The sequence below is a fragment of the Culex pipiens genome, chromosome 2 (genome assembly GCF_016801865.2).
Source record: "Culex pipiens pallens isolate TS chromosome 2, TS_CPP_V2, whole genome shotgun sequence".
Taxonomy (NCBI): Eukaryota; Metazoa; Arthropoda; class Insecta; order Diptera; family Culicidae; genus Culex; species Culex pipiens.
In genome coordinates this window covers 159152781-159176343 of record NC_068938.1, presented here as the reverse complement: position 1 = coordinate 159176343, position 23563 = coordinate 159152781, and the positions used below count along the sequence as shown (strand labels likewise).

The 23563-nt window shown below is 40.7% G+C and overlaps 3 protein-coding genes across 4 annotated transcripts; 1 reads left to right on the top strand and 2 right to left on the bottom strand.

Moving 5' to 3' along the window:
- Window positions 1-1222: 1222 nt before the first annotated feature.
- Window positions 1223-4282, bottom strand: LOC120421687 (death-associated inhibitor of apoptosis 2). Its single transcript, XM_039584924.2, has 4 exons — window positions 3946-4282; window positions 3564-3883; window positions 1949-3200; window positions 1223-1880 (listed from the first exon to the last, which is right to left on the bottom strand). Exons 2-4 carry the CDS (start codon window positions 3738-3740, stop codon window positions 1792-1794), a joined length of 1518 nt encoding a protein of 505 aa, XP_039440858.1. The 5' UTR covers window positions 3741-3883; window positions 3946-4282; the 3' UTR covers window positions 1223-1791.
- A 6559-nt stretch (window positions 4283-10841) lies between these two features.
- On the top strand, window positions 10842-12910 carry LOC120421686 (acetyl-CoA acetyltransferase, mitochondrial). Of its 2 annotated transcripts, XM_039584922.2 has the most exons (3): window positions 10842-11002; window positions 11195-12402; window positions 12604-12910. In XM_039584922.2, the coding sequence occupies exons 1-3, from the start codon at window positions 10982-10984 to the stop codon at window positions 12893-12895; spliced, it is 1521 nt and encodes a 506-aa protein (XP_039440856.1). In that variant the 5' UTR covers window positions 10842-10981; the 3' UTR covers window positions 12896-12910. The 2 variants fall into 2 exon arrangements, with proteins under 2 accessions (XP_039440856.1, XP_039440857.1); XM_039584923.2 differs by lacking the exon at window positions 12604-12910 and having other exon boundaries at window positions 11195-12555.
- Window positions 12911-14121: 1211 nt separating this feature from the next.
- Window positions 14122-15380, bottom strand: LOC120421688 (ribosomal RNA-processing protein 8). The gene is made up of 3 exons (XM_039584925.2): window positions 15221-15380; window positions 14665-15158; window positions 14122-14607 (listed from the first exon to the last, which is right to left on the bottom strand). The coding sequence occupies exons 1-3, from the start codon at window positions 15305-15307 to the stop codon at window positions 14157-14159; spliced, it is 1032 nt and encodes a 343-aa protein (XP_039440859.1). The 5' UTR covers window positions 15308-15380; the 3' UTR covers window positions 14122-14156.
- Between the last annotated feature and the right edge of the window lie 8183 nt (window positions 15381-23563).

Genomic DNA, 23563 nt, shown 5'->3' with positions numbered 1-23563 from the left:
ACATTTGATACCCGCCGCGGAATTTGATAACCGCCGTTCCGCTTACTTTGACGGATGGCGGATGTCACGGGACAAGAAACCTGCTGTGGATGAACCGGTTGAGGGAGAACTGTTTCTGCTTTTTCCGATGGCGAGGGCGTCGTGGAACCCGTAACTGGTCGGTCTGCAGAGCGGTCCCATCCGAATTTTGATCAAAAAATTTACACAACACAACATTCTTAAAAGTGACATTTGCCAATGACGTTTAGAAACGTCAAAACCCACACTGATCAAAATTCCTTTTGAAATTGTCTCGTCATTCTTCGTGCATCCATATTTACCTCGATATTTACGGTATTTACGTAAATTTACCGGAGTTAATCCAAATGCGCTACGGATGAAGCATGTGCCCAACCCCGTGCATCTAACTCAATCGTGCCTCTAACGTTAGAACATTTAAGGAACCATGTGAGTTTGGGGGCAGCGAATGACCGGAAGGTTAAAGCTGCCGGAAATAAATAAAATAACAACAACAACAACATGTGAGTTTGGGCAATATGCCACAATCCGGATGTTCCGACGATAGGAGATTCTCAGAACCATGTGACCATAAGCGATATGGGTATCATACTTAATGGTTTTCGATTCCGAGCAAGAACATTGGCATTTTGGCGGAAATGGCCACAACCCGGAATGACCGAGTACCCTCAGGAATTGGGGAACATTTGCCGAATCATGGGAATATGGTCAATATTCTCGATTTTATTGGTAGGTTTTCAAACGAGCACTTACAATGAACTCAAATTGATGAGCGATGAACTCGAATGCATGTAAAATGACACAAACAGGAATCAGGGAGTAGGAAGTAGGACGCGAATGTCAAGAAAATGAAGGAATTGGATAATAAATGGGAGAGAATTGAGCGAAAAGAGACCGGAAATGGTAATTTTTCTCTCAATTCTCTCTCGTTTTGCACAAACGATGAACGTTTTGCTTCGTGCGTGTTTGAAAACCTACCAATGAAATCGAGAATACGAAAATCGAAATGTTTTTCGAAACTGAGTGTGAAAAAAGAGATTAACTTTTTAATGAATCCGTTCTTTGTCAAACTGGTCATGTCTATAAAATAACCACCTGCACCACTTTTTAATTGATTTTGACCTTAAAAAGCATACCCAGTATTTTAAATGAACTTACCATTTTCTCTTCAGTATAATGAAAAGCCGGTCAATAAAACTACTGATTTAATGTTTACAATAATTTATTGTATTTGCAATTAAATCTATCAACATTAATACTATTTGCAGACATATTCTTAGCCAGAAAGTAAAACGATATTCGATCCTAGATAACTGCTCTACTGTTCGCTATTAGAACCCGATATATTTGTCCTCTGCCATATCTACCAGCAGTAGAGATATTTCCATATAATTTCGATTACCTTTTTGCTGCGTTGACGACATTTGCAAACAATATGGAAAGCAGAACTGCGACAGCTCTAAAACATCCAATAGGGTCAACGATCCTTCAATCCTAGCCATCACGTTTACAGGTGAAAACATTGATACACTTTTCATTCTTCTACAAAACCTCGCTTGCAGTTACCGGTTCTCCGAAAATACCGCGTTCTTCCGGCTTGTGCCTCCCACACAATCACACAATACACGCTTCTGCATCTCTGAGCAATAGTAGTAACACGTGGTGCATGTTTGTAAACGGTGCCACCTCCTTCTTATTCAGTGTAAAACTGTGTGTGTTTGTGTGCACGTGCGATGGAATCCTTCAATCCTCGTGAACGCCCCCTAGTTCGCCTTACGAGAGGAATGTACGCACACGACCCTTGATGATGGCCCGACAAACGGGACAGTTCGTGACGGCGGGCGCGCACTGAACGCAGGAAACTGTGAGGAGAGAGAGAACAATCGTTAGAAATGCGTTGGAGAACAATGACAAGTTAAGATCGGCCTACCTAGATGACCACAGGGACAGAACACGACGCCCACCTCGTCGGCCATGCAGATCTTGCACTCGCGGGCGTCCTTCAGTCGTTTGTTCTCCTCCTCCAGGCGGTGCGTTTTTTCATCGCCGGGCTTGACGGCTTCCGAGCTGCTGCGCCGTCGGAGGACGGACGCTGGTTCAGGTACTGCTGCGGCGGCTTCTGCGATCTCTGTGGAAGTTGCTTGGGATGAGTTCCGGACCTCGGACACCGGAGACGAAGCGGAAGGTGCAAAGGTGGAGTTGAACGAGCTGAGATTCGGAGTGGTGGAGGAAGAGATCGCGCTCCAAAGGAGACGGGACACCTCGTTCTCGATGCGGCGATCCATTCGGGAAGAGGTGGTCGGTTCCAGCTCTTCGTCCTGTATTTGACCGTCGAGAACGGCTTCGATCAGAGCTTGGGATTGTGCGAACGGTTGGCCGGTTGTCTCCAGCTGCCGCTTCGTCACAGCTCGGATGCGACCCGCGTTCAGTCCCATGGAAAGCGCAAGCTGAACCGGTTCCGTTGAAAGCGCTTCGTCCAGCGTCATCGTAGCGGTGCTTTGTGCACCCCCTGAGGGCTGTTGACCGCTACTGTTCTTGATCTGGGTCTGCACGTTCTCGATAAACAGCTGTCCCTTGACCAGCTGCACGAACTGACACTTGGGGAAGCAACGGGCATGTTCAAACCACGGATCATCATCCGCCAGCCAGAACCGTAACCCTCCATCACAGTGGAAGCAGTGAACCTCATCCGCTCGACCCAAATAGTAAAACCCTGCTTGAGCCAGCCGTTCCGGATCCTGAATGTTTCCAGTCGTCCAGTTCTCGAACGTCCTTATCCTCGAATCCAACGAGCTAAAATGTTGAGCGTGGGGTGGTTTCACCGGCTGGATCCCAATACTAGAATCCAACACCGGATTTGAGCTAATACCGTTGGCAATAACCTTCTCACAACTCGGGAAGAACTTCTGGTGCTCCGTAAACGGATCGTCCCCGACCTCCCACTGGCCGATAACGCCCTCGCACCAGGCGCACTTGACCTGGTCCGAGTTGAAGGTGTAGTAGAAGCCGGCTTTGGCCAGCGCTGGCGGGCTGATGTGTGCGACTGGCCAGTTGACGAAGGTGGCCAGCCGGCACTCTTCGCGCTTCAGCTCGGCCGCGTCGAAGGAGCGCACGTTGTCGGTGCGGTCCGGATGGAGCAGGAAGGCGCAGCTCGGGTTCAGCTGGCGGTGTTTCGATTCGATCTGGAAGAAGTTTTATTAGAACCTGATAACTGTAACTAGAATTCCATTCCACAAAACGTATTTTTTACAACAAATTATCGCGGGAAGACAATGCCCATTCTGAAATTGTTCATTGTAATCAGTGCGAGGGATAAGAGAACGTGTCCTGGACTACGATAAGTTGTAGCACAATTAACGAAAACTGAAGCAAATTATACTTTTCCATAATTTTGTAGCCGGCCTAGGAATATTGTAATCGTTGGCATGACATTTAAACTTGATTTAGTTTATAACGATCGATCTTCCATGACTTTCTATTTGGAAATCATATTTTCAAGATTGGAATTTTCAGCAACACAGATCATCGACCTGCAAACTACTTACATCGACCGCCTGCTCTCCAATGTACACCGTAGCCCCACAGTAGTGACACTTTGCCTCCAGGAAGCGTTCCGTCGCGTAGAACCCGGCCTTGGCCACCTCCTCAAAGGACGTTTCCATGGTCCACGAGGCATGTTCCCACTGTTCGAAGGTACGCAGTCGGTTGAACTCGACGTTCATTGTTGTCTCTCACCTTCCGCTGCGATGTAGTTCCCCTTTGGCGTGAGAATGTATGCGTGTGAGCAAATAACTTTTTCCTCCCGTCGACCCTTCGACCTTAAATTCGAACTTTTTTCCCCTTATTCTCGGATGAAAATTGTTGCCTGAAACAAAATTAAATAGAGTTTGAATCGGTTTTATTGAGTATTTCCATAACCCAACTTACCACTTCAACGCAAAGCTCACAAAAAACCAAGTTGTTTTCAGTCGTAGCGCAAACCTTCACGAATGGCTGATTTTGCTCGCAACGCACACACTTTCGGACTCACGATTCCCCGTTTATGGTCGTGAATTTTTACAGCTCATCAGCACTCAGTTCCTAACAAACCCGAATAGCTGATTCCAGCTATAAATCTTCACGATTAGCACATTGTTTCGGGTTCGGCGCAAACTATCGGCACTAATAACTTGAGATACGTGTTTGACTTCGCAAATAATCAATAAGAATTTGCCTCAGCGATGAAAAAAAGAGTCTTCCATCAAACTCTGCTAAAGCCAGAGGTTTTCATTCAGCAGTACTGTATGTGTTGTGCAACCTTGAATCGGCCAGATGATGGGAAGAAGTGTCGGACTAAAGCAGGGGCCTCTTTTGACAGGGACGTCAAAAATGCGAGTCGATGTTGCTGAATAGTCGATGTTATGTTAGTTTCAAAATATTAAATTTTAATATATTTATAAATTTTGTCAATACACATTTCAATAAAAACATCATAACATTTTATACGTTTTGTTATGAATAAAGCCTAAAAAACATTTATATTTCTTGAAAATAAACATTGACGACAAAGTCGACATGAAATTCATATTGAAAGGGGAAAGCTTTAAAATCCAAAATCGGTAAAAACTCGAAAAAAAAAATATTTTTGTTTTTATCCCTCCTAAAAACTCGAATTATGTTCTGAAATGGTGAGATATTTGTCTGCCTTTATGGATCAATCGGACCGCGCACTGGACTCACAATCCAGAGGTCGCCGGTTCGAATCCCGAGGCGGACGCAAAAAATTCTAAGTGTAAAATATAGGTATTCGGTGCCCTCTCCCCGTGCCCATACCTTCACACTTAGGAGACCCGGGAGGCGGAGTCTTGTCGCAAAAAGAACGATACATGCCTGTGGATCCGTTGACGAAACCGCAAGGTTTAAGAGGGCCACATTATAAGGTGTTACGTCGATTCCGTTTTTCCGAGATATTTATCTATATATACAGCAATTCCATTTCAAAAGAGCCTAAACCGAAAAAAAAAGTTCTCCGATCGGGCTCAAATTTTTTCTGGGGGTTCCTTGGCCAAAATAATTAGACCCGTATTTTTTGTTTGGCCATTAGGGTGACCTACATCGTGCTAGGGTGGTTCGAAAAATGGCAATTTTCGTCATTTTTCGCAAAAACCTCTTTTTTTAAAAAATCATATCTCCGCGCCATTTCATCCGATTTTAGCTGTCTTAGACGCAAAAGAAAGATGATAAGTTTGGCTATTTAGGAAAAATAGTAAGAAGTTTCAAAAATCTAGCTTAACACTTGAAAAAGTCGCATGAAAACTTAAAATGGCGTTTTGACCCTGTCTGGACCAAAGAGCCTATGTCTGAAAATATTTTTATCGGATTCCTCAGAAAATTTCACTTAACATATCAAAAAATTGGCGATGTCGAACCGTACGTTTCCGAGATATGATTTTTTGAAAATAAAAACTGCGTTTTTTGACGCGCCGCGCGCAAAAACAGGAACATGACGAAATCGGCAGAAAATCAACTTTTTTCACTAAAACTGCGATAACTTAAAAAATTCAGCGATGACCTATAGATGTTATGGTACCAAAAGTTGCGTCTTTCAATTACAAAAATTTTGATACCCAAACATCTATAGGTCATCGCTGAAATTTTAAAGTTATCGCAGTTTTAGTGGAAAAAGTTGTTTTTTTTGCCGATTTCGTCATTTTTCCGTTTTTGCGCGTGGCGCGTCGAAAAACTCAGTTTTTATTTTCAAAAAATCATATCTCCGAAACGTACGGTTCGACATCGCCAATTTTTTGATATGTTAAGTGAAATTTTCCGAGGAATCCGATAAAAATATTTTCAGACATAGGCTCTTTGGTCCAGACACGGTCAAAACGCCATTTTAAGTTTTCATGCGACTTTTTCAAATGTTAAGCTAGATTTTTGAAACTTTTTACTATTTTTCCCAAATAGCCAAACTAATCATCTTTCTTTTGCGTCTAAGACAGCTAAAATCGGATGAAATGGCGCGGAGATATGATTTTATGAAAAAAGAGGTTTTAGCGAAAAATGACGAAAATTGCCATTTTTCGAATCACCCTAGCACGATGTAGGTCACCGTAATGTCCAAACAAAAAAATACGGGTCTAATTATTTTGGCCAAGGAACCCCCAGAAAAAATTTGAGCCCGATCGGAGAACTTTTTTTTTGGTTTAGGCTCTTTTGAAATGGAATTGCTGTATATTAGCCTGTCCCATTTTGAGGTCATGTCGAGGAATTTCAGGTGCTCACTTCTTAAATGATAGATTATGATGTTAGGAACAATGTTTTCTTAGACAAGAAAAAATAATAAAATACTTTCTCGCACCCCCTAGTCGATTTACTGAAAAAAGTCACTTTTTTGAACAAATTTTCTAAAATCGCTTGGAATCAATACAAAAACTGTTTCGATCAGGTGTGTATTATCTTCAAACGATAGTTTTTTGTCCATAGATTAAGATGCACTATCAATATTGGACCAAAATTTAAGTTTTTGGACTCTCCCAGGCGGATTTGTGTCGAAAAAATCGCATTTTTTCGAAACTTTTTTCAGAAATATTCATTTAATTTAGGGTAGCCTATTTTTCCCAGTGAAACCAATACATGCAGCTTGTAGGAAATTTCATGGCGAACATTTTTCCCTCTGAGAAAATGCAATTTCGACACTCCAGAGCCGAGATATTTGAGTTTTAGTGAGGAAAAAAGTGCCAATTTTCAAAATTTCTCAGAATTCAGAAGCAAGGCTTACTAATTACACGATATAGCAAGCATATGTCTCAAAGGTCAGGGTATGCTTTTTTATAGTAATTTTGGCCGCTGAATCCGAATCTGAAATCAAATTTCGTGTAAACAGTGATGTTTTGGAGCTACACTCTTTAGGAATGTTATTTGCGTGTTTAAGAGGCAGTTTTTGTAAACATTGCTCGGTTTGTTCTAGAGGTCGTATCGAGGTGCTCCGATTTGGATGAAACTTTCAGCGTTTGTTTGTCTATACATGAGATGAACTCATGCCAAATATGAGCCCTCTACGACAAAGGGAAGTGGGGTAAAACGGTTATTGACGTTTGAGGTCCAAAAAATATAAAAAATCTTAAAATTGCTCGCATTTTAGTAAAACTTCATCAATTCCAACTCTCTTAGATGCATTCGAAAGGTCTTTTGAAGCACTTCAAAATGAGCCATAGACATCCAGGATTGGCATTGAAGTCTGAATTTTCCGAGGATTTCGAATATGACAAAAGTGAGACTAAAAAGTGCCGCTATGAATGCAGAACAATAACTAACGTTGTAAAATGTTTGTTATAGAAAAATCAAAAAACTATGAGAAAAACTGCATTGGCCAAAAAGTTATTTCCGTAGGCTTATAGTCTATGAAATTACCAATCTTTTGACCTATGGGAGTATGGGTGTTGGAGGCTGTTGCAAAAAGATATTGAGGTTTAAAAAAAAAACATTTTTAACAGTAATTTGCAAAAGCTATGAGAAAAAGTTAAACCAATCCTGGATGTCCATGGCTCATTTTGAAGTGCTTCAAAAGACCTTTCGAATGCATCTAAGAGAGTTGGAATTGATGAAGTTTTACTAAAATGCGAGCAATTTTAAGATTTTTTATATTTTTTGGACCTCAAACTTCAATGCCCGTTTTACCCCACTACCCTTTGTCGTAGAGGGCTCATATTTGGCATGAGTTTATCTCATGTATAGACAAACAAACGCTGAAAGTTTCATCCAAATCGGAGCACCTCGATACGACCTCTAGAACAAACCGAGCAATATTTACAAAAACTGCCTCTTAAACACGCAAATAACATTCCTAAAGAGTGTAGCTCCAAAACATCACTGTTTACACGAAATTTGATTTCAGATTCGGATTCAGCGGCCAAAATTACTATAAAAAAGCATACCCTGACCTTTGAGACATATGCTTGCTATATCGTGTAATTAGTAAGCCTTGCTTCTGAATTCTGAGAAATTTTGAAAATTGGCACTTTTTTCCTCACTAAAACTCAAATATCTCGGCTCTGGAGTGTCGAAATTGCATTTTCTCAGAGGGAAAAATGTTCGCCATGAAATTTCCTACAAGCTGCATGTATTGGTTTCACTGGGAAAAATAGGCTACCCTAAATTAAATGAATATTTCTGAAAAAAGTTTCGAAAAAATGCGATTTTTTCGACACAAATCCGCCTGGGAGAGTCCAAAAACTTAAATTTTGGTCCAATATTGATAGTGCATCTTAATCTATGGACAAAAACCTATCGTTTGAAGATAATACACACCTGATCGAAACAGTTTTTGTATTGATTCCAAGCGATTTTAAAAAATTTGTTCAAAAAAGTGACTTTTTTCAGTAAATCGACTAGGGGGTGCGAGAAAGTATTTTATTATTTTTTCTTGTCTAAGAAAACATTGTTCCTAACATCATAATCTATCATTTAAGAAGTGAGCACCTGAAATTCCTCGACATGACCTCAAAATGGGACAGGCTAATATATATATATATATATATATATATATATATATATATATATATATATATATATATATATAATATATATATATATATATATATATATATATATATATATATATATATATATATATATATATATATATATATATATATATATATATATATATATATATATATATATATATATATATATATATATATATATATATATATATATATATAAATAAATTCGACGGTTTTGTTCGAACGCCAATCAGTTCAATACGGAGCGTCGGATCGAGGTGCTCTTTGTTGCGTTGGGTTCGTAAAAGCCCAAGGAAGGTTTATACGCTAACTAATTGACACTTTGGCCACTCTGGAACCGATTCCGGAAAATCTGCAGATTGTATGGGTAAAGCTGCTTAAAATCAAATTTTGATCACAGGAGGCTGAATTAGCAAACAAGCAAGAAACGTCAGGAAACCAAAAAAGGGCAGGATGAAGTTTGCCGGGAGGAGCTTGTTATGTATAATAAAGAATTAATAGTTAAAAAGTATCTAACTATTCTAGCAATGTGACGTAATCTAATTTACTGACCAAATTTGTCGAGAGACAATATCAAAAGATCGTCGCTGTCATGCTAACTTGTCGCACGAGCATTTTGGGCTAAATTGAGATAAGAGCGCCATTTTATGCAGCTCACAATGCGATATCCAAAAAAAACCGAAAAAAATCCGTGCGTTTTGTCACTTTTCATACGGAAGAAGTTTCTATTTTATCCTATCTTGACACACCCCGAGAATTGATGTAAGTGCGACAAAAGGCAAAGGAAGCAGGTTAGAACGCGTTTAACACAAGTACGAGCTCGACTACCGTAAACATTTGTAATTATAACTCGGGACTCGAGCAACCAAATTCAATCAAACTTTAGGACAATGCACAGAATGGTCAACCAAACAAAACGCGTTTGTTATTGTTTACATTGCGCGTTTTTCTCGGAACGTCAAAAAGCGACGTGCGACAAGCAAGCACGACAGCGTCGAGATGTCAATGAATATCGGTTCGGATCTTAGTAGGCTTTTTGTTTTTTGTTGATGTGTTGATTTCACGTGTTTTGGTTCTAATTATCGTTCCATCTTTTAAAGGATCTAAGTAAAAAGCTTCTAATAGTTATGCGCGATCATGAAGCCAATCGTTATCGAGTTTGTCTTCTCTGCTTTTCAAAAGCAAATACATGGAAAAAGCTTCCATGTACCATGAAGACCACCGTAAAGCAGCACTTTATTACGGATTACAAAGAGTTTCCTGCAAAATATCCAAAAGTTCTATGTGGTTCCTGTTACCTTGCAATTTACGGATGCATGACCAACATAATCAGATCAGGATCAGAGGGTTGCAGTGTGAATGCGAGCCAAGTTGTGTAGCCCGGCAGACTTTGAAAACGTACAAACCAGCATGGAAAGTTCTCAAAACCATGAAAGGGCAAGTTGCACGATGGCGTCGAGATGTCAATGAATAACGATTCGGATCCTAGTAGGCTTTTTGTTAATAGTTATGCGCGATCATGAAGCCAATCGTTACCGAGTTTGTCTTCTCTGCTTTTCAAAAGCAAATACATGGAAAAGGCTTCCGTGTACCATGAAAAGCACCATAAAACAGCACTTCATTACGGATTACAAAGAGTTTCCTGCAAAATATCCAAAAGTTCTTTGTGGTTCCTTTTACCGTACAATTTATTTAAAATTGTAACCACGAAGCCAGCAACTCAACCATTCTCAGGTGAGGAGGGGAAGTGATACAAGTGCACAACTGCTCCAAAGAGCTCCATCCAGCAACCAGGATCAGAGGGCTGCAGTGTGAATGCTAGCTAAGCGTTGATGCCCGGCGGACTTAGGTGAAGGATCGAGAAAACGACAAAACTTTGTTCAATATTTGGGCGACCTGAAAGGTCAAATTGCAGCTGTAACGGTGAAGAAACAGGTCTCGGAGGAAGACGGTTCTATTCGATTGTTAAACTTACGAGGTAAATGTACTAGAATTCATCTGAACCCTGAAGCAACTCTAAGCAGCAGCTCAATTCCTCATCATCAAATGCTCGATTGGAAACCAACTTTAAACCTGAGTTGTAATCAAGTATGTTTATGTTTTAAATGAAAAATTCAAAAATTCGCGTTATTTCGGTTAAAATTGTTTAAGTTTAAGACTTAAATCATTAACCAAGTTTATGATTGTCAAACTCCTAAAATCAACCCTAAATTTCTTTAGGAATCCCACCGATCACACACAGACGTTGCAGTTGCGATACACACACTTACAACCCCATCACTACGCCGTCTATCTATCCATCCAGCCAACAGTCGACGACTGTCTCACACAACCAGTCTCTTCCACGACTCGTGCTTCACACATCGGTCCCGCATTTGCTCCCTTGATTAAATTATCTAATTTAATCACAAATTTTGTCCAGTCTTATCATTACCACCACATCTTCACCCCTCTCAAAAATGCTGTTCAAACTGAACAAGGTAAGTTTTATCCCTTGGTAACTTTTACTATCACTCGACTTGTGATTTTGGTTATGTGATTTGTTACCAGGGACCGGTTTCCTCGAGCACCTTTTGCGTTACGAGGAGGAATAAGAATATAAATATTTTTGCATGATAATTTGAACCGCGCGTTTATGTAATCGTTTGTTGCTCTCTTTCTCGCCGTTCAAGGCCATCCTCGCCCAGGGAGTGCGTCGATTCTCGACCAAACGGCAGGATGTGGTGATTGTGGCCGCTACCCGTACTCCGATCGGAAGCTTCCAGAGTTCGCTGTCGTCGCTGTCGGCAACCCAGCTGGGCGCTGTTGCGGTGCAGGGTGCGGTGAAGCAGGCCGGCATTGCCGGTGGGGACATTCAGGAAGTGTACATTGGTAATGTGTGCGCGGCCGGACTGGGCCAAGCTCCGGCGAGGCAGGCGGTCATCTTTGCCGGGTTGCCGAAGAGCACGATCTGCACGACGGTCAACAAGGTCTGCTCGTCGGGAATGAAGTCGGTGATGCTGGGCGCGCAGACGCTGATGCTGGGACAGGGAGACGTTGTGCTGGCTGGCGGTATGGAGTCGATGTCGAACGTGCCGTACTACATGAAGCGTGGATCTACTCCTTACGGTGGAGTTCAGCTGCAGGATGGAATCGTGTTTGACGGTTTGACCGACGTGTACAACAAGTTCCACATGGGCAACTGCGCGGAGAACACGGCCAAGAAGATGGGCATCACGCGCCAGGACCAGGACGAGTTCGCCGTCAACAGCTACAAGAAAAGTGCCGCGGCCTGGGCCGCGAACGCCTTCGACGCGGAACTTACTCCGGTTACGATTCCCGGAAAGCGCGGCAAACCCGACATCGTAGTCAAGGAGGACGAAGAGTTCAAGCGAGTCAACTTTGATAAGTTTGGTCAGCTTGCGACTGTGTTCCAGCGCGAGAACGGAACCGTTACCGCCGGTAACGCCTCAACCCTGAACGACGGAGCGTCCGCCGTAATCCTGATGACGGCCGAAGCCGCGGAAAAGTTCAAGTGCAAGCCGCTGGCGCGGATCGTCGGCTTTGCTGACGCCGAAACCGACCCCATCGACTTCCCGATCGCCCCGGCTCTGGCCATCCCGAAACTCCTCGCCCAGACCGGCGTCCGTAAGGAAGATGTCGCCATGTGGGAAATCAACGAAGCGTTCTCTGTTGTGGTCGTGGCTAACCAGCGCAAACTGGACCTCGACCCGGCCAAGGTCAACGTGCACGGCGGAGCCGTCTCGATCGGACACCCCATCGGAATGTCCGGCGCTCGTCTGATCACCCATCTGGCTCACTCGCTGAAGGTTGGCCAGATCGGCTGCGCCTCGATCTGCAACGGTGGCGGCGGCGCCTCGTCCATCCTCATCGAAAAGCTGTAAGATTTTTTGACTCACAAATTCTGAGAGTGCTTCCAACCTCTGTCAAACAGTGAAATCAGGGAACCGTTAAAAAGTGCATTTATTAGATTGTTATCAGAAACCCTCTTTTTGTAATCGCAACGCAAGAATAAACTATTTTTAAACAATAACACACGTCTTTTTCTTCTTCCCTTCCCTAACTTTGAAAACTATTCCAGGGCGAATCCATCTCCACTGGATCCGGAAACGAACCGAGCCATCCCAACTCTGACCCTGTTCACCCACGACCAATGCTCGCTCTGTGATGATCTGGTCGAGGAGCTGGAGGCGCACTACGCCGGACGGTACCGGCTGGAAAAGGTGGACATTACGCGCAAGGAGAACGTCCGGTATCTGCGGCTGTACCGGTACGACATTCCGGTGTTGCACCTGAACGGGCAGTTTCTGTGCATGCACCGGTTGAATCGAGGACTGTTTGAGAAGAGATTGGAGGAGTTGGAGGAGAAATAAAACTAACCAGAGACTGTTTTTTTACTATTGAAATAATGCAATAATTTTAAAGTGCATTGTAACCCCGATGGTTTTACACCAACTGTTGTCAAACGAACGGGGTCACTTTTTAGTTTGACACCCCTTTTACACGGAGTTCACACACACTACCAAACGTTTGTTTTGATAGTGTACGTGAGCGCCGTGTAAAAAGTGACAGACTTTGACCAACCAACTAGGTACAAACTAAAAAAGTGTCAAACGAAAAAGTGACCAACCACCGGGGGTTGAGTGTATGCATTTCCCTAACACCGACGTGAACTTTAAGTGAATAGAAAACACAATTTGATCTACGATGTTCAACGCCATTCGGTTTTATTGCGGCATGATTACTTACCTTTTTTCGCATTAACATAAACGGTTGGAAAAGCACCAAAAGGTTTAAGTTAAATTGTTCTTATTTATATTTTCCTGTTCACTTTTGACTCGAACCAAACGATTGTAACTAGAACCAAAATTCACAGATGATTTTTGATAGAGTGGAATCCGAAGACGCTGGAGTCGGGTTCTTTAGAGGACCTGGAGCACGAGTAAGCAAATTCTAAAAATTCAGAGTCTGATTAACTAGAACTCCAGAAGCCGAAGTCGGAGTATTGGCTTTTCGTCTCATTTTCACGCACGGTAGTTTCAGCTTCTGACAAATTAGACAGGGTTCCCAGGAGCTTTTTCTTTGTCCTTTAAAAATTGCCTTTTGCTGTAGATTATCCTTTGGTTCATTAATCAGGCCAGATACCATGCTGGTTTCACTCACATTTCAGTGGAGTTCAAAGGATTCACTGCTTTATCGTCGGTTAACCTCGTTTCGAAAGCCTCTTCCAGATAGATGTTTTAATAATGTATCTTCAAAACAATGTTCTCCAATGATTTGACTGCTTGCCCACATTTCAGGAACGAGATCTTCTTGGCTAGGTCCACCTGAAATAGATAGGTTCCTAAATGCCGCTTTCGGCCACGTTGAGATGTCGTTGCTTTTTGCTTGGAATACAGCTATGAACAGAACAAGGACCACATTGGAAATGACAAGAATGTTAGTTAGTTGTTTGTGATATCAAGAGACGACATTTCAAGACTCTTGATAAATAAGCAAACGGGCACGGTTGTTGTTAAACTAATCTCTTTCACTGTTTTTTCTTTGCATTTCCAGGAATTTCTCACAAAGCACTACACTGATAGTGACAATTTCAACAACTGCAGTTTTATTAAACCACCACGCTCTCAAAAATCATCGTTTCTTGTACAGACAGGGCTTCAGGCTAAAGTGCTTACCTTTGAACGACGACTTGTCCACCGTACGAACCTTCTTGAAGTGGAAGAAGTAGAACAGCTTGTGGTTGAGGTCCTTGTTCTCGACCAGAAAGCCACACTTTTGCACGTTGTCCACAAACTCTTTGACGTCGTCGAACCGAGACGACACCTCGGCAATCTTCAAAAGAGCCCCAGTCTTCATGATTCGGTTCGCCTCCAGCAAAAAGTCCCTCAAATTGGTTCCCATCAGCGACAGGCAGAACACGACCACGTTGATCGAGTTCGTCTCGAGCGGGGTGTTGGCCATGTCGCACGCAATTACGCTGCTGTTCGCGGCCACCAGATCCAGCGAGTAAACCTTGTGGGGGACAGATTCCGCGAGGCGAGCCTCGCCGCAGCCAAAGTCTGCCACGATGTAATTTTCCGGTCTGTAAAGCGAGAAATCTGTTAAAAATCAGTTTACTGCAATTGTGACTAGAACTTACAACTTCTTGATACTCTTGACGATTCGGTCCAGCGGGTTCATGGACCACTGAACGATCTGGTGCCGATAGCCCTCGTGGTACGCCTGGAACGCGGCCGGATCCTGAAGGAAGAGCTTCTTCGCCTCCTCGCCCGTAGTTTTGTAGAGTTGCTCGTTCAGGAATCGAAACCGTGAGCCCTTCAAACTTTCGACCAGTTTGCTCCGGAAGTCCGTGGGAGGTACGACGGAACCGTTCTGTTTGCTGGTGCCATTATTGGCAGGGACTTTCTGCGACTCAACCTGGTTTGGTTGACCTCCCTTGGACTTCTTGAGCTTGCCATTCTGGTTTTTGCTGTGAAGTTCTTGTGTCGATGCGGCAGCAGCTCGTTTGCGGGACTTCTTGGACGGCACTTCCGTTTCTTCAGTTGCCACCGGAGCTCGTACAAATCGTCCCGGCTCGGAAGACTCAACCGATTGTTCGGTTTTCTTCTGTTTCTTGCGGTCTTTCTTGGGGGCCTAACTCAAAAAGATTTCGAATCAGAACTCAGGATTGCAGAAATAAACGAAAAATCACTTACCTTCGTCTTGACGAAGCTGAAATTTGTTGCCCCAGCACCTCCACTTGCATCGTCGTCCCACTCGTGTTCGGTGAAGATTTTATCCATCTTTATTACACTTTATTCAAACAGTTAGATTTTACGTAGAAACAACAACGTGCTCCGCACACCGGACTGCAACGAACGAAACAGACGAATGTGATCAAAACAAAAACATTAGCACGCGCGGTTGAGCTGTCAAAATGCATGGAGGTGGATTCTGCACTTTCCACAAATTTACAGGTAGACTGTTTTTATTCGGCAAATGATAAGACTTAAGCAAATCTTTTCAAAGTTCTTGTTTCCTCCTTTTAGCATCGGTAAAAACGGGGTAAAACTTTTTTTGTTCAAAAATTTGATGGCACTTAGAGTGCAATCAGCTGAAATCAATTTAAATTGCACTCCTCTGCGTTTAGAATCATTTAATGCAAAAAGTTTTTTAGACCGTGAGCAATTCTCTACTAAAACCGGAAATGGATTTTATTAGTATTTTTTGATTTGGCTCAAATTTTTGGGGGCCTCCCCTATGACCAAAGAAGCTATTTTGTGTCATTGGTTCACCCATACAAGTCTCCATACAAAAATGGTACGTAAATATTCAAACAGCTGTAACTTTTGAGTGAATTTTCTGATCAATTTCCCAGTTACGGCGTTCTAGCAGGATTCTAGCAGAGTTCAAACAGAGCTGGATATTCTAACAGCATTCTAGCAGAAATGTTCTATCATTATAGCAGGATTCTGGCAGAACCAGCTCTGCTAGAATATTTCGTGACTGGGTTGGTGTCTTCGGCAAAGTTGTAGGTATTCTTGAGGACTATTGAGAAAAAAATAGGTACCCGGAAAAAAATTGCAGATTTTTTAATCAACTTTTTTCTCACAAAAAAAAAGATTTTTTGATATGTTTTAGGGGGCAAAAATCCGCAACTTTTGAGCTATAGAGAAACATGGTAAAAAATCTGCCGCCGAGTTATGATTTTTTGAAAAATAGGGATTTTTGGAAAAAATCGAAATTTCATACATTTCGTGATGTGCCACGTATGTTTGATGTTTTCACATTGAAAATCGGATCATTAGTTGCTGAGATATCGACATTATAAAATGGTGGGTTGTTTAGGTGAGACTCAGAAAACTTCAATTTTCGTGTTTCTTTTTCTTAAAGCCGCTGTATCTCAGCAACCAGAGTTCCAATCTTCAATGTCTCTTAGACAATTATATAGCAAATTTTCTGAACTTAAAAAAATATATTTAGAAATGGTCAATCTCACTATTTTTAAAAATCAGAAAACTGCAAATATTTCGCTAAAATCAAACTTTCGGTGGCTATATCTTGAAAACGGAGCCCTTTATTAAAAAATCTGTAAAGTACTTTTCGATTGCAAATGCAATTTTATATAAAAAATTGAGGTCAATTTTTTTTGGTATAAAATTTCGATTTTTTCCAAAAATCACAATTTTTAAAAAATTTATAACTCGGCGGCAGATTTTTTGACCATGTTTCTCTATGGCTCAATAGTTGCGGATTTTTGTCCCCTAAAACATATCAAAAAATCTCGAAAATCAAAAATTACGTATTTTGGGAAATTAAGTTTTTGTAAAAAAAAAGTTGATTAAAAAATCTGCAAATTTGTTTTTTGTGTACCTATTTTTTTCTCAATAGTCCTCAAGAATACCTACAACTTTGCCGAAGTTGGTGTCTTGATCAGAAAATTCACTCAAAAGTTACAGCAGTTTGAATATTTACCTGAGCAATTCTCTACCAAAACCGGAAATGGATTTTATTTGTATTTTTTGATTTGGCTCAAACTTTGTGAGGGCCTTCCCTATGACCAAATAAGCTATTTTGCGTAATTGGTTCACCCATACAAGTCTCCATACAATTTTGGCAGCTGTCCATACAAAAATGGTATGTAAATATTCAAACAGCTGTAACTTTTGAGTGGATTTTCTGATCAATTTGGTGTCTTCGGCAAAGTTGTAGGTATTGTTGAGGACTTTTGAGAAAAAAATAGGTACACGGAAAAAAAAATTGCAGATTTTTTTATCAACTTTTTTTTTTACTAAAACTCAATTTCCCAAAATACGTATTTTTTGATTTTCGAGATTTTTTGATATGCAGGATGTCTCTTAGACAATTTTATAGCAAATTTTCTGAACTTTTCAAAAAAAATATTTTTCAAAATGGTCACTCATGGTCACTATTTTTAAAAATTGAAAAACTGCAAATATTTCGCTTAAATCAAACTTTCGGTGGCTATATCTTGAAAACGGAGCCCTATATCAAAAAATCTGTAGAGTACTTTTCGATTGCAAATTCAATTTAGCATTAAAAAATAATGTCAAACTTGTTTTTGCATGAAACTTCGATTTTTTCCAAAAATCACTACTTTTTCAAAAATTCATAACTCGGCGGCAGATTTTTTGACCATGTTTCTCTATGGCTCAAAAGTTGCGGATTTTTGTCCCCTAAAACATATCAAAAAATCTCGAAAATCAAAAAAAAAACTGGGAAATTGAGTTTTAGTTAAAAAAAAGTTGATAAAAAAATCTGCAAATTTTGTTTTCCGTGTACCTATTTTTTTCTCAAAAGTCCTCAACAATACCTACAACTTTGCCGAAGACACCAAATTGATCAGAAAATCCACTCAAAAGTTACAGCTGTTTGAGTATTTACATACCATTTTTGTATGGACAGCTGCCAAAATTGTATGGAGACTTGTATGGGTGAACCAATGACGCAAAATAGCTTATTTGGTCATAGGGAAGGCCCCCACAAAGTTTGAGCCAAATCAAAAAATACAAAAAATAAAAATGGTCGAAATCGGCCGATTTCGTAGAGAGTTGCTCACCTACCTTTTTGGTATGGACAGCAGCCAACATTGTATGGAGACTTGTATGGGACCCAATGATACAAAATAGCAAAAAAGACACAAACAGGGAAGGCCCCCACAATGTTTGAGCCAAATAAAAAAAAATACAAAAAATAAAAATGGTTGAAATCGGCTGATTTCGTAGAGAGTTGCTCCCGTTATTTTTATTTTTCGGTAAATTTTACATTTCTTTAAATTGCCAACCGCAACTGCAAACTGCGAAAACCGCTGTATGTTCAAGGATTGGAATTATTATATGAGCAATTCTGTGAGATTTCAGTCATTCATTTTTTTTTTGTATTTTTTAATCAGGCTGAAACTTTTTTGGTGCCTTCGGTATGCCCAAAGAATTTGCCAGCTGTTCATACAAAAATGATATATGAAAATTCAAAAATCTGTATCTTTTGAAGGAATTTTTTGATCGTTTGATGTCTTCGGTAAAGTTGTAGGTATGGATAAGGACTACATTGAAAAAAATGATACACGGTATGAAAACTTTTGGTGAACTTTAATTTCACTGTTTGTGACTAAAACTCAATTTGCAAAAAAACACTGTTTTTTCTGATATGTTTTAGAAGACATCAAATGCCAATCAAATGCCAACTTTTCAGAAATTTCAAGAATGGGCAAAAAAACTCGGTCAAAGATTTTTTGCACATTCTGGAAATTTCTGAAAAGTTGGCATATGATGTAAATCAGAAAATAATAAAAAAATAAAAGTAGTGTTTTTTTGCAAATCAAGTTTTAGTGACAAAAAGTGAAATTAAAATCACCAATTTTTTATACCGAATATCATTTTTTTTCAGTTTAGTCCTTATTTATACCTACAACTTTGCTGAAGCCATCAAAACGATCCAAAAAAATCCATCAAAAGATACAGATTTTTGAATTTTCATATATCATTTTTGTATCGACAGCTGTTAAATTTGTATGGAAAATTATAAGGACAAACTAATGATGCAAAATGGATTCTCTGGGCGTACCGAAGGCACCAAAAAAGTTTCAGCCGGATTAAAAAAAAAAACAAAAATTAAGATTAAGATACTTTTGTGTAAAATTCTCCATCTTGTATTTTTCCTAAAGTTTTTGCAACATTTTAAGCTACATATTTCCATACAAAATTCCGAAAAAAAGTGCAGTTGGTTATGTCACACATGACCAGTATGACAAAGAACTTTGCACAAAGCTCTCGAAATAAAATCTTTTTTTTATTAATCAAAAACAGTTAGGGGAGTTTGGGGTAAAATAGGCAGTGGGGGTAATTTGGACACCCATTTAAGAATATTATTTTCGGATATAAAGTGAAAACGTCAGCTTAAGTAATAATGCTAATAAAAGGAGTCAAACCAAAAAAGTTGGAATAGTTTAAGTAGTTGTGGTATTAAAAGTTTAGGATGTTACAAAAAATACTTTTTAGCGGGCATTTAGGGGTTTCTCCGGTTGGACATTGAGCTCAAATCCTAAATATGAGCTTGATTGGACGTCTCAGGAGCTGGCGATTTGCATTTTAATTTTTAACCTGTAAAAAAGATTTTCCAAAAATGACATTTTTTTAAGCGCTTTGGCCACTGAAGAGTTTATTTTCAACATCACTGGCGTGTAGGCCAGATCCTTGCGCATCTTTTGGTACATTACAAGTTATTGAGTTGAGCATCAAAGTATTTTTCTTCCAGTTAAGTATCTTCTTAGTTTTGTACCGGTTACTACAAAAATCGCATTCAAACTTAACCCGCTTTCGTTTTAGTTTACTTTCAAAGTCGGTGTCTGAAGGAAAGAAAGAAATCTTACTCGATTCTGCATGGACCTTCAAACCTTCAACGGTGTTGTTAGTTCCAGATCAATGGAGCACTTCCATTCGAGCAGTTTTTGCTTTTTTCTACAATGCACTCCTTATGAGAGAACTGTCATTTCTACCACTCGAATTTGAAGCTCCATTTGAACCCTTCCGAGGTCCTTCGACTTTTTCGGCTTTTTTGTTTCATAATCTTGACCACGGGACTGCTCTGGCCGGGACGTTGGCCTTCTGGGCGCACTTCCGACGCTGGTCCAAATCCGGCTCGAATGACCAAAATGATCGCGCCGAGCGAACGGAACGGATTGCCGGCGGTTCGAGGGATTACCATGCCCCAGGAGGGCAATTGACGGTCAGATATGCAAAGGGAAAATAAGGCACTTTACAATGGAGTACCTGCAGTCGAGCAGTTTTTGACAGTTCGCTCCATAAGAAATACATTGTAGAAAAAAGCAAAAACTGCTCGAATGGAAATGCTCCATAGCACAATACCTTGTTCGGCGTGATGTCCGGGGTCCGTAGAGTCCGTATTAGTCCGAGGAAAGGGACCAGCGTCGTAGCTGATTATACTGGCACGAAATATTCGAAACGAAATAAATTGTTCACTTCTAGGAATATTGCATGACATATAAGCATCATCAAGCAGCCAAATAGTTAACTATAAATCAAACCCCACTATTCAAAGCAAGGCCACTACAACGCGTTGAACGTCCTCAAAGGTACTCGCATTCTTGCTAAATAATTACGTCATCCGATGCACTTGAGCACATGCACCACCCACTTGTGCATCTCATCGAATCCTGCAGCAGAGGCAGCATCCACTTCTACTCGAAGAACAATCGCAATGTGATGCACGTTGGTTGGTTGAGGATAGTTTGGAGTGTAACGGAAAAGTCATGCAAGCCATAATTTCTCGGCACATGAAACATTTAATATTAAATTATGCAAATAAATCTTATCCTCACTCGCTCGTTCATTCATTCAGCAGCAGCATCTGGAGGAAAGGTCGAGATTGAGATTTTCGATGGGAAGCACGGATTTAGGGAAGCGTTGTCGTTATGAGAAATTGAATAATGTCCTAATAAGGAAACAGTTCCCTTAAATTGACCTCCCCCTCGTACGAATCCCTCCCATCAAGCCTTTTCGACGGGGTACAAGAATGTGCACTTCTTGATTGTTCTACGACGATGCAAGATGATGTCGAACCCGGGGGTCTTGGCAATTGCTGGTCATAACTTCGTTTGTTTCAACGATGACGCCGCAGCTTCGCTCCTCGTGTCGAAAAGTTCCGGTCTGGTCGGTGTGGGGTTCCATTCATGTTGTCGAACGCCGGGACATGACCACTTCAGCTAAAGGCTCTGGCCTCGGCTGGTTTCACGACGTGCTTAGATCCTCGAGTGTGCTCCTGGTCGAATGATGAAGAACATCTAACTAGCCGGCCAATTTGGCATGTGAGGTTAGGCTGGTTCGAATTTAGGACAAGTTGCAGTTTCATTTTACTTTTTATTAAAATCAAATTTTGTTGGCCTATTCTTAAAATAACTTCATTTTTTTCGTTTGCTGGACAAAATTATTAAAATTCAAGATTTTCCAAGCCAATAACAGATTCAGTCTATTGCAGACCAGCATGCTCTAGTTCAACCCCCTCCCCCTCAAGCTCTGTCCCTAATACGGCGACTACGGGTCCTCGAGTGTTTTCCGGCCACGAAAGCTTGCGAGATGTTTCCTCCTCGAAAGCCGGCCTTCTTCGGTCGGTCGCATTTATGAGCGAGCGCCAGATATGTTGCTTTTATGCTAATATGCGGTTGAATTGCTAATACGGGAATTAAAATCACAATATTTGGCATCTGGACGCGCTGTTTGTATCCACATGAGTCGAGCTGTGAGCAGCATCAGGCTGGACATGGTGGTCTGGTGGATGCGAGTCTGCCAATAAACGTTTAGGTGCCTATTATTAGCGGCCATTCGTCGAAGGGCTCTGGCCGCAGATTTGAATAAGAGGGTGGGTGGTGAAGTGATGGAGTGTGGGATTCATGTTCCGAATACGATTATGAGTCGAGGAATGTGAAATTTGGGCGTGTTTGGGCAGCGAATGCATAATTGAGGGGCTGATTTGGCGAGCATGGATACAAGAAGGAATCTTAAGTTGCAAATTTGAGCGGAGGCGTGCTGGGCATAAATTGCGTCATTGTTTAGGTGAAGTGTTTTGTATAAAATAATCTTTCTTTTTTAATTAAATGTTTGTTCAGAATTATTTTTTGAAATCTTTTTCTTAAGTAAACATATTTTTTTTTATTAGCTGCTTCACCTAAATAAAAAAAAATATGTCTTGAAGAGGTGATTTTTTAAAGGCTTCGTTCTCTTAAATATGCTTCCAAACTGGGCACCGTTTGTCAGAGAGAATAATGGCCTCGAGCCGAGATAATAGTGGTACCATCTACGGACACAGAGAACACAGCTCGAAATGGGTGAGAGAATTGTTCCCTCGAGGTTCATTTGGAAAAAAAGTTCATCCTTAAAAACAAAACAAAAAGTGTCGACTACGGGAATTAAAGCTAAGACCTTTGACACACTAACCCAATGACTTTACCGCCTCGGCCACCACAGCTTGGTGACCAAATAGTGGTCAGAAGTCGATGTATGGCACTTGTTGGAGATTCATTGCTTCAATTAACGAATTAACACATTTGTTTGATGGTGTGAGTTGGTAGCATTATTCTTTCGATTTTGAGGGAATGATTCTCTCGAATTTCTCTCTAGATAAATATGTTTAAATTCAAAATGGCGGCAAAAATAATGGTGATGAAATATTGAGAACATGTCAAAGGAAAAATAATTGAAGGCAGGGATGACCAAAGTATAGCTCGCGGGTCAAACGTGGCCCTCGAGGTGATTTTTTGTAGCCCGTAATTTAAAACTTATTTTTGCAATTCTTTTTTTTTATAAAAAAAAACTAATGCTTTATCCCTATTATTGGACACAAAAAAGTTGTTCAAAAATCCTAATAATTATAACAATTTCACGTGTTTCAATGCAAGTGAAACTGTTAAATATCGTCAAAACTTTCATCAAACATTTCTCTCTGCGCTCGCCAACTTTCCAATTTGGGTCAGTTCTCACAGACTTCTGGAAGTTGTCCATTTCCAGGTCGAACCCACATCCACCCTGGTCATCGGGAAAGTTCCGAAGGCCTCTGCGTTCCATACCAGTTCCGCGACCGACCCAGAACGAGCCACGTCCTTGTTTGAACCGTCCTGCTCAAAATCCTCCGCTGGAACCACTGCTTGAACATTTCCACCACTGCACTGATAAGTTCCGGAACCACTTATTATTTATTGGAACAAAAATTCAAAGAAAAGCAGCAACGAAAATTGTTGACGTCTTTCTCCAATCATACACAGTAAAAATAATGTAAAATTGAAAGCTGTAATTTTGGAAGGTTGAATATTACATCTTTTAAGATGTAATTTTACCTCAATTTAGACTGAAAAAGTGACATTACACCAGAAAAGTGGTAAAATTACACATTTCCAGAGGTAAAATTACACATTTTTTCTGACATAAAAAAAGTACTCCTTCCCAGATGTAATATTACCATGATTTTTTTTCTATGTAGACTACTTCGATCCTCCACTTAAGTAGAAATCTCTAAAGCCTGGTCTACAA

What these genes read in the sequence shown, in the direction of transcription:
- LOC120421687 (XM_039584924.2), bottom strand. Translation starts at nt 3,740, where the DNA reads ATGAACGTCGAGTTCAACCGACTGCGTACCTTCGAACAGTGGGAACAT. An exon ending in TTGGAGAGCAGGCGGTCGAT is followed by an intron (nt 3,201 to 3,563) that starts GTAAGTAGTTTG and finishes AACTTCTTCCAG; the next exon opens with ATCGAATCGAAACACCGCCA. An exon ending in CTGTCCCTGTGGTCATCTAG is followed by an intron (nt 1,881 to 1,948) that starts GTAGGCCGATCT and finishes CTCTCCTCACAG; the next exon opens with TTTCCTGCGTTCAGTGCGCG.
- LOC120421686 (XM_039584922.2), top strand. Translation starts at nt 10,982, where the DNA reads ATGCTGTTCAAACTGAACAAG. An exon ending in TGCTGTTCAAACTGAACAAG is followed by an intron (nt 11,003 to 11,194) that starts GTAAGTTTTATC and finishes TCGCCGTTCAAG; the next exon opens with GCCATCCTCGCCCAGGGAGT. An exon ending in TCCATCCTCATCGAAAAGCT is followed by an intron (nt 12,403 to 12,603) that starts GTAAGATTTTTT and finishes AAACTATTCCAG; the next exon opens with GGCGAATCCATCTCCACTGG.
- LOC120421688 (XM_039584925.2), bottom strand. Translation starts at nt 15,307, where the DNA reads ATGGATAAAATCTTCACCGAACACGAGTGGGACGACGATGCAAGTGGA. An exon ending in TCAGCTTCGTCAAGACGAAG is followed by an intron (nt 15,159 to 15,220) that starts GTAAGTGATTTT and finishes TTTTTGAGTTAG; the next exon opens with GCCCCCAAGAAAGACCGCAA. An exon ending in GTCAAGAGTATCAAGAAGTT is followed by an intron (nt 14,608 to 14,664) that starts GTAAGTTCTAGT and finishes CTCGCTTTACAG; the next exon opens with ACCGGAAAATTACATCGTGG.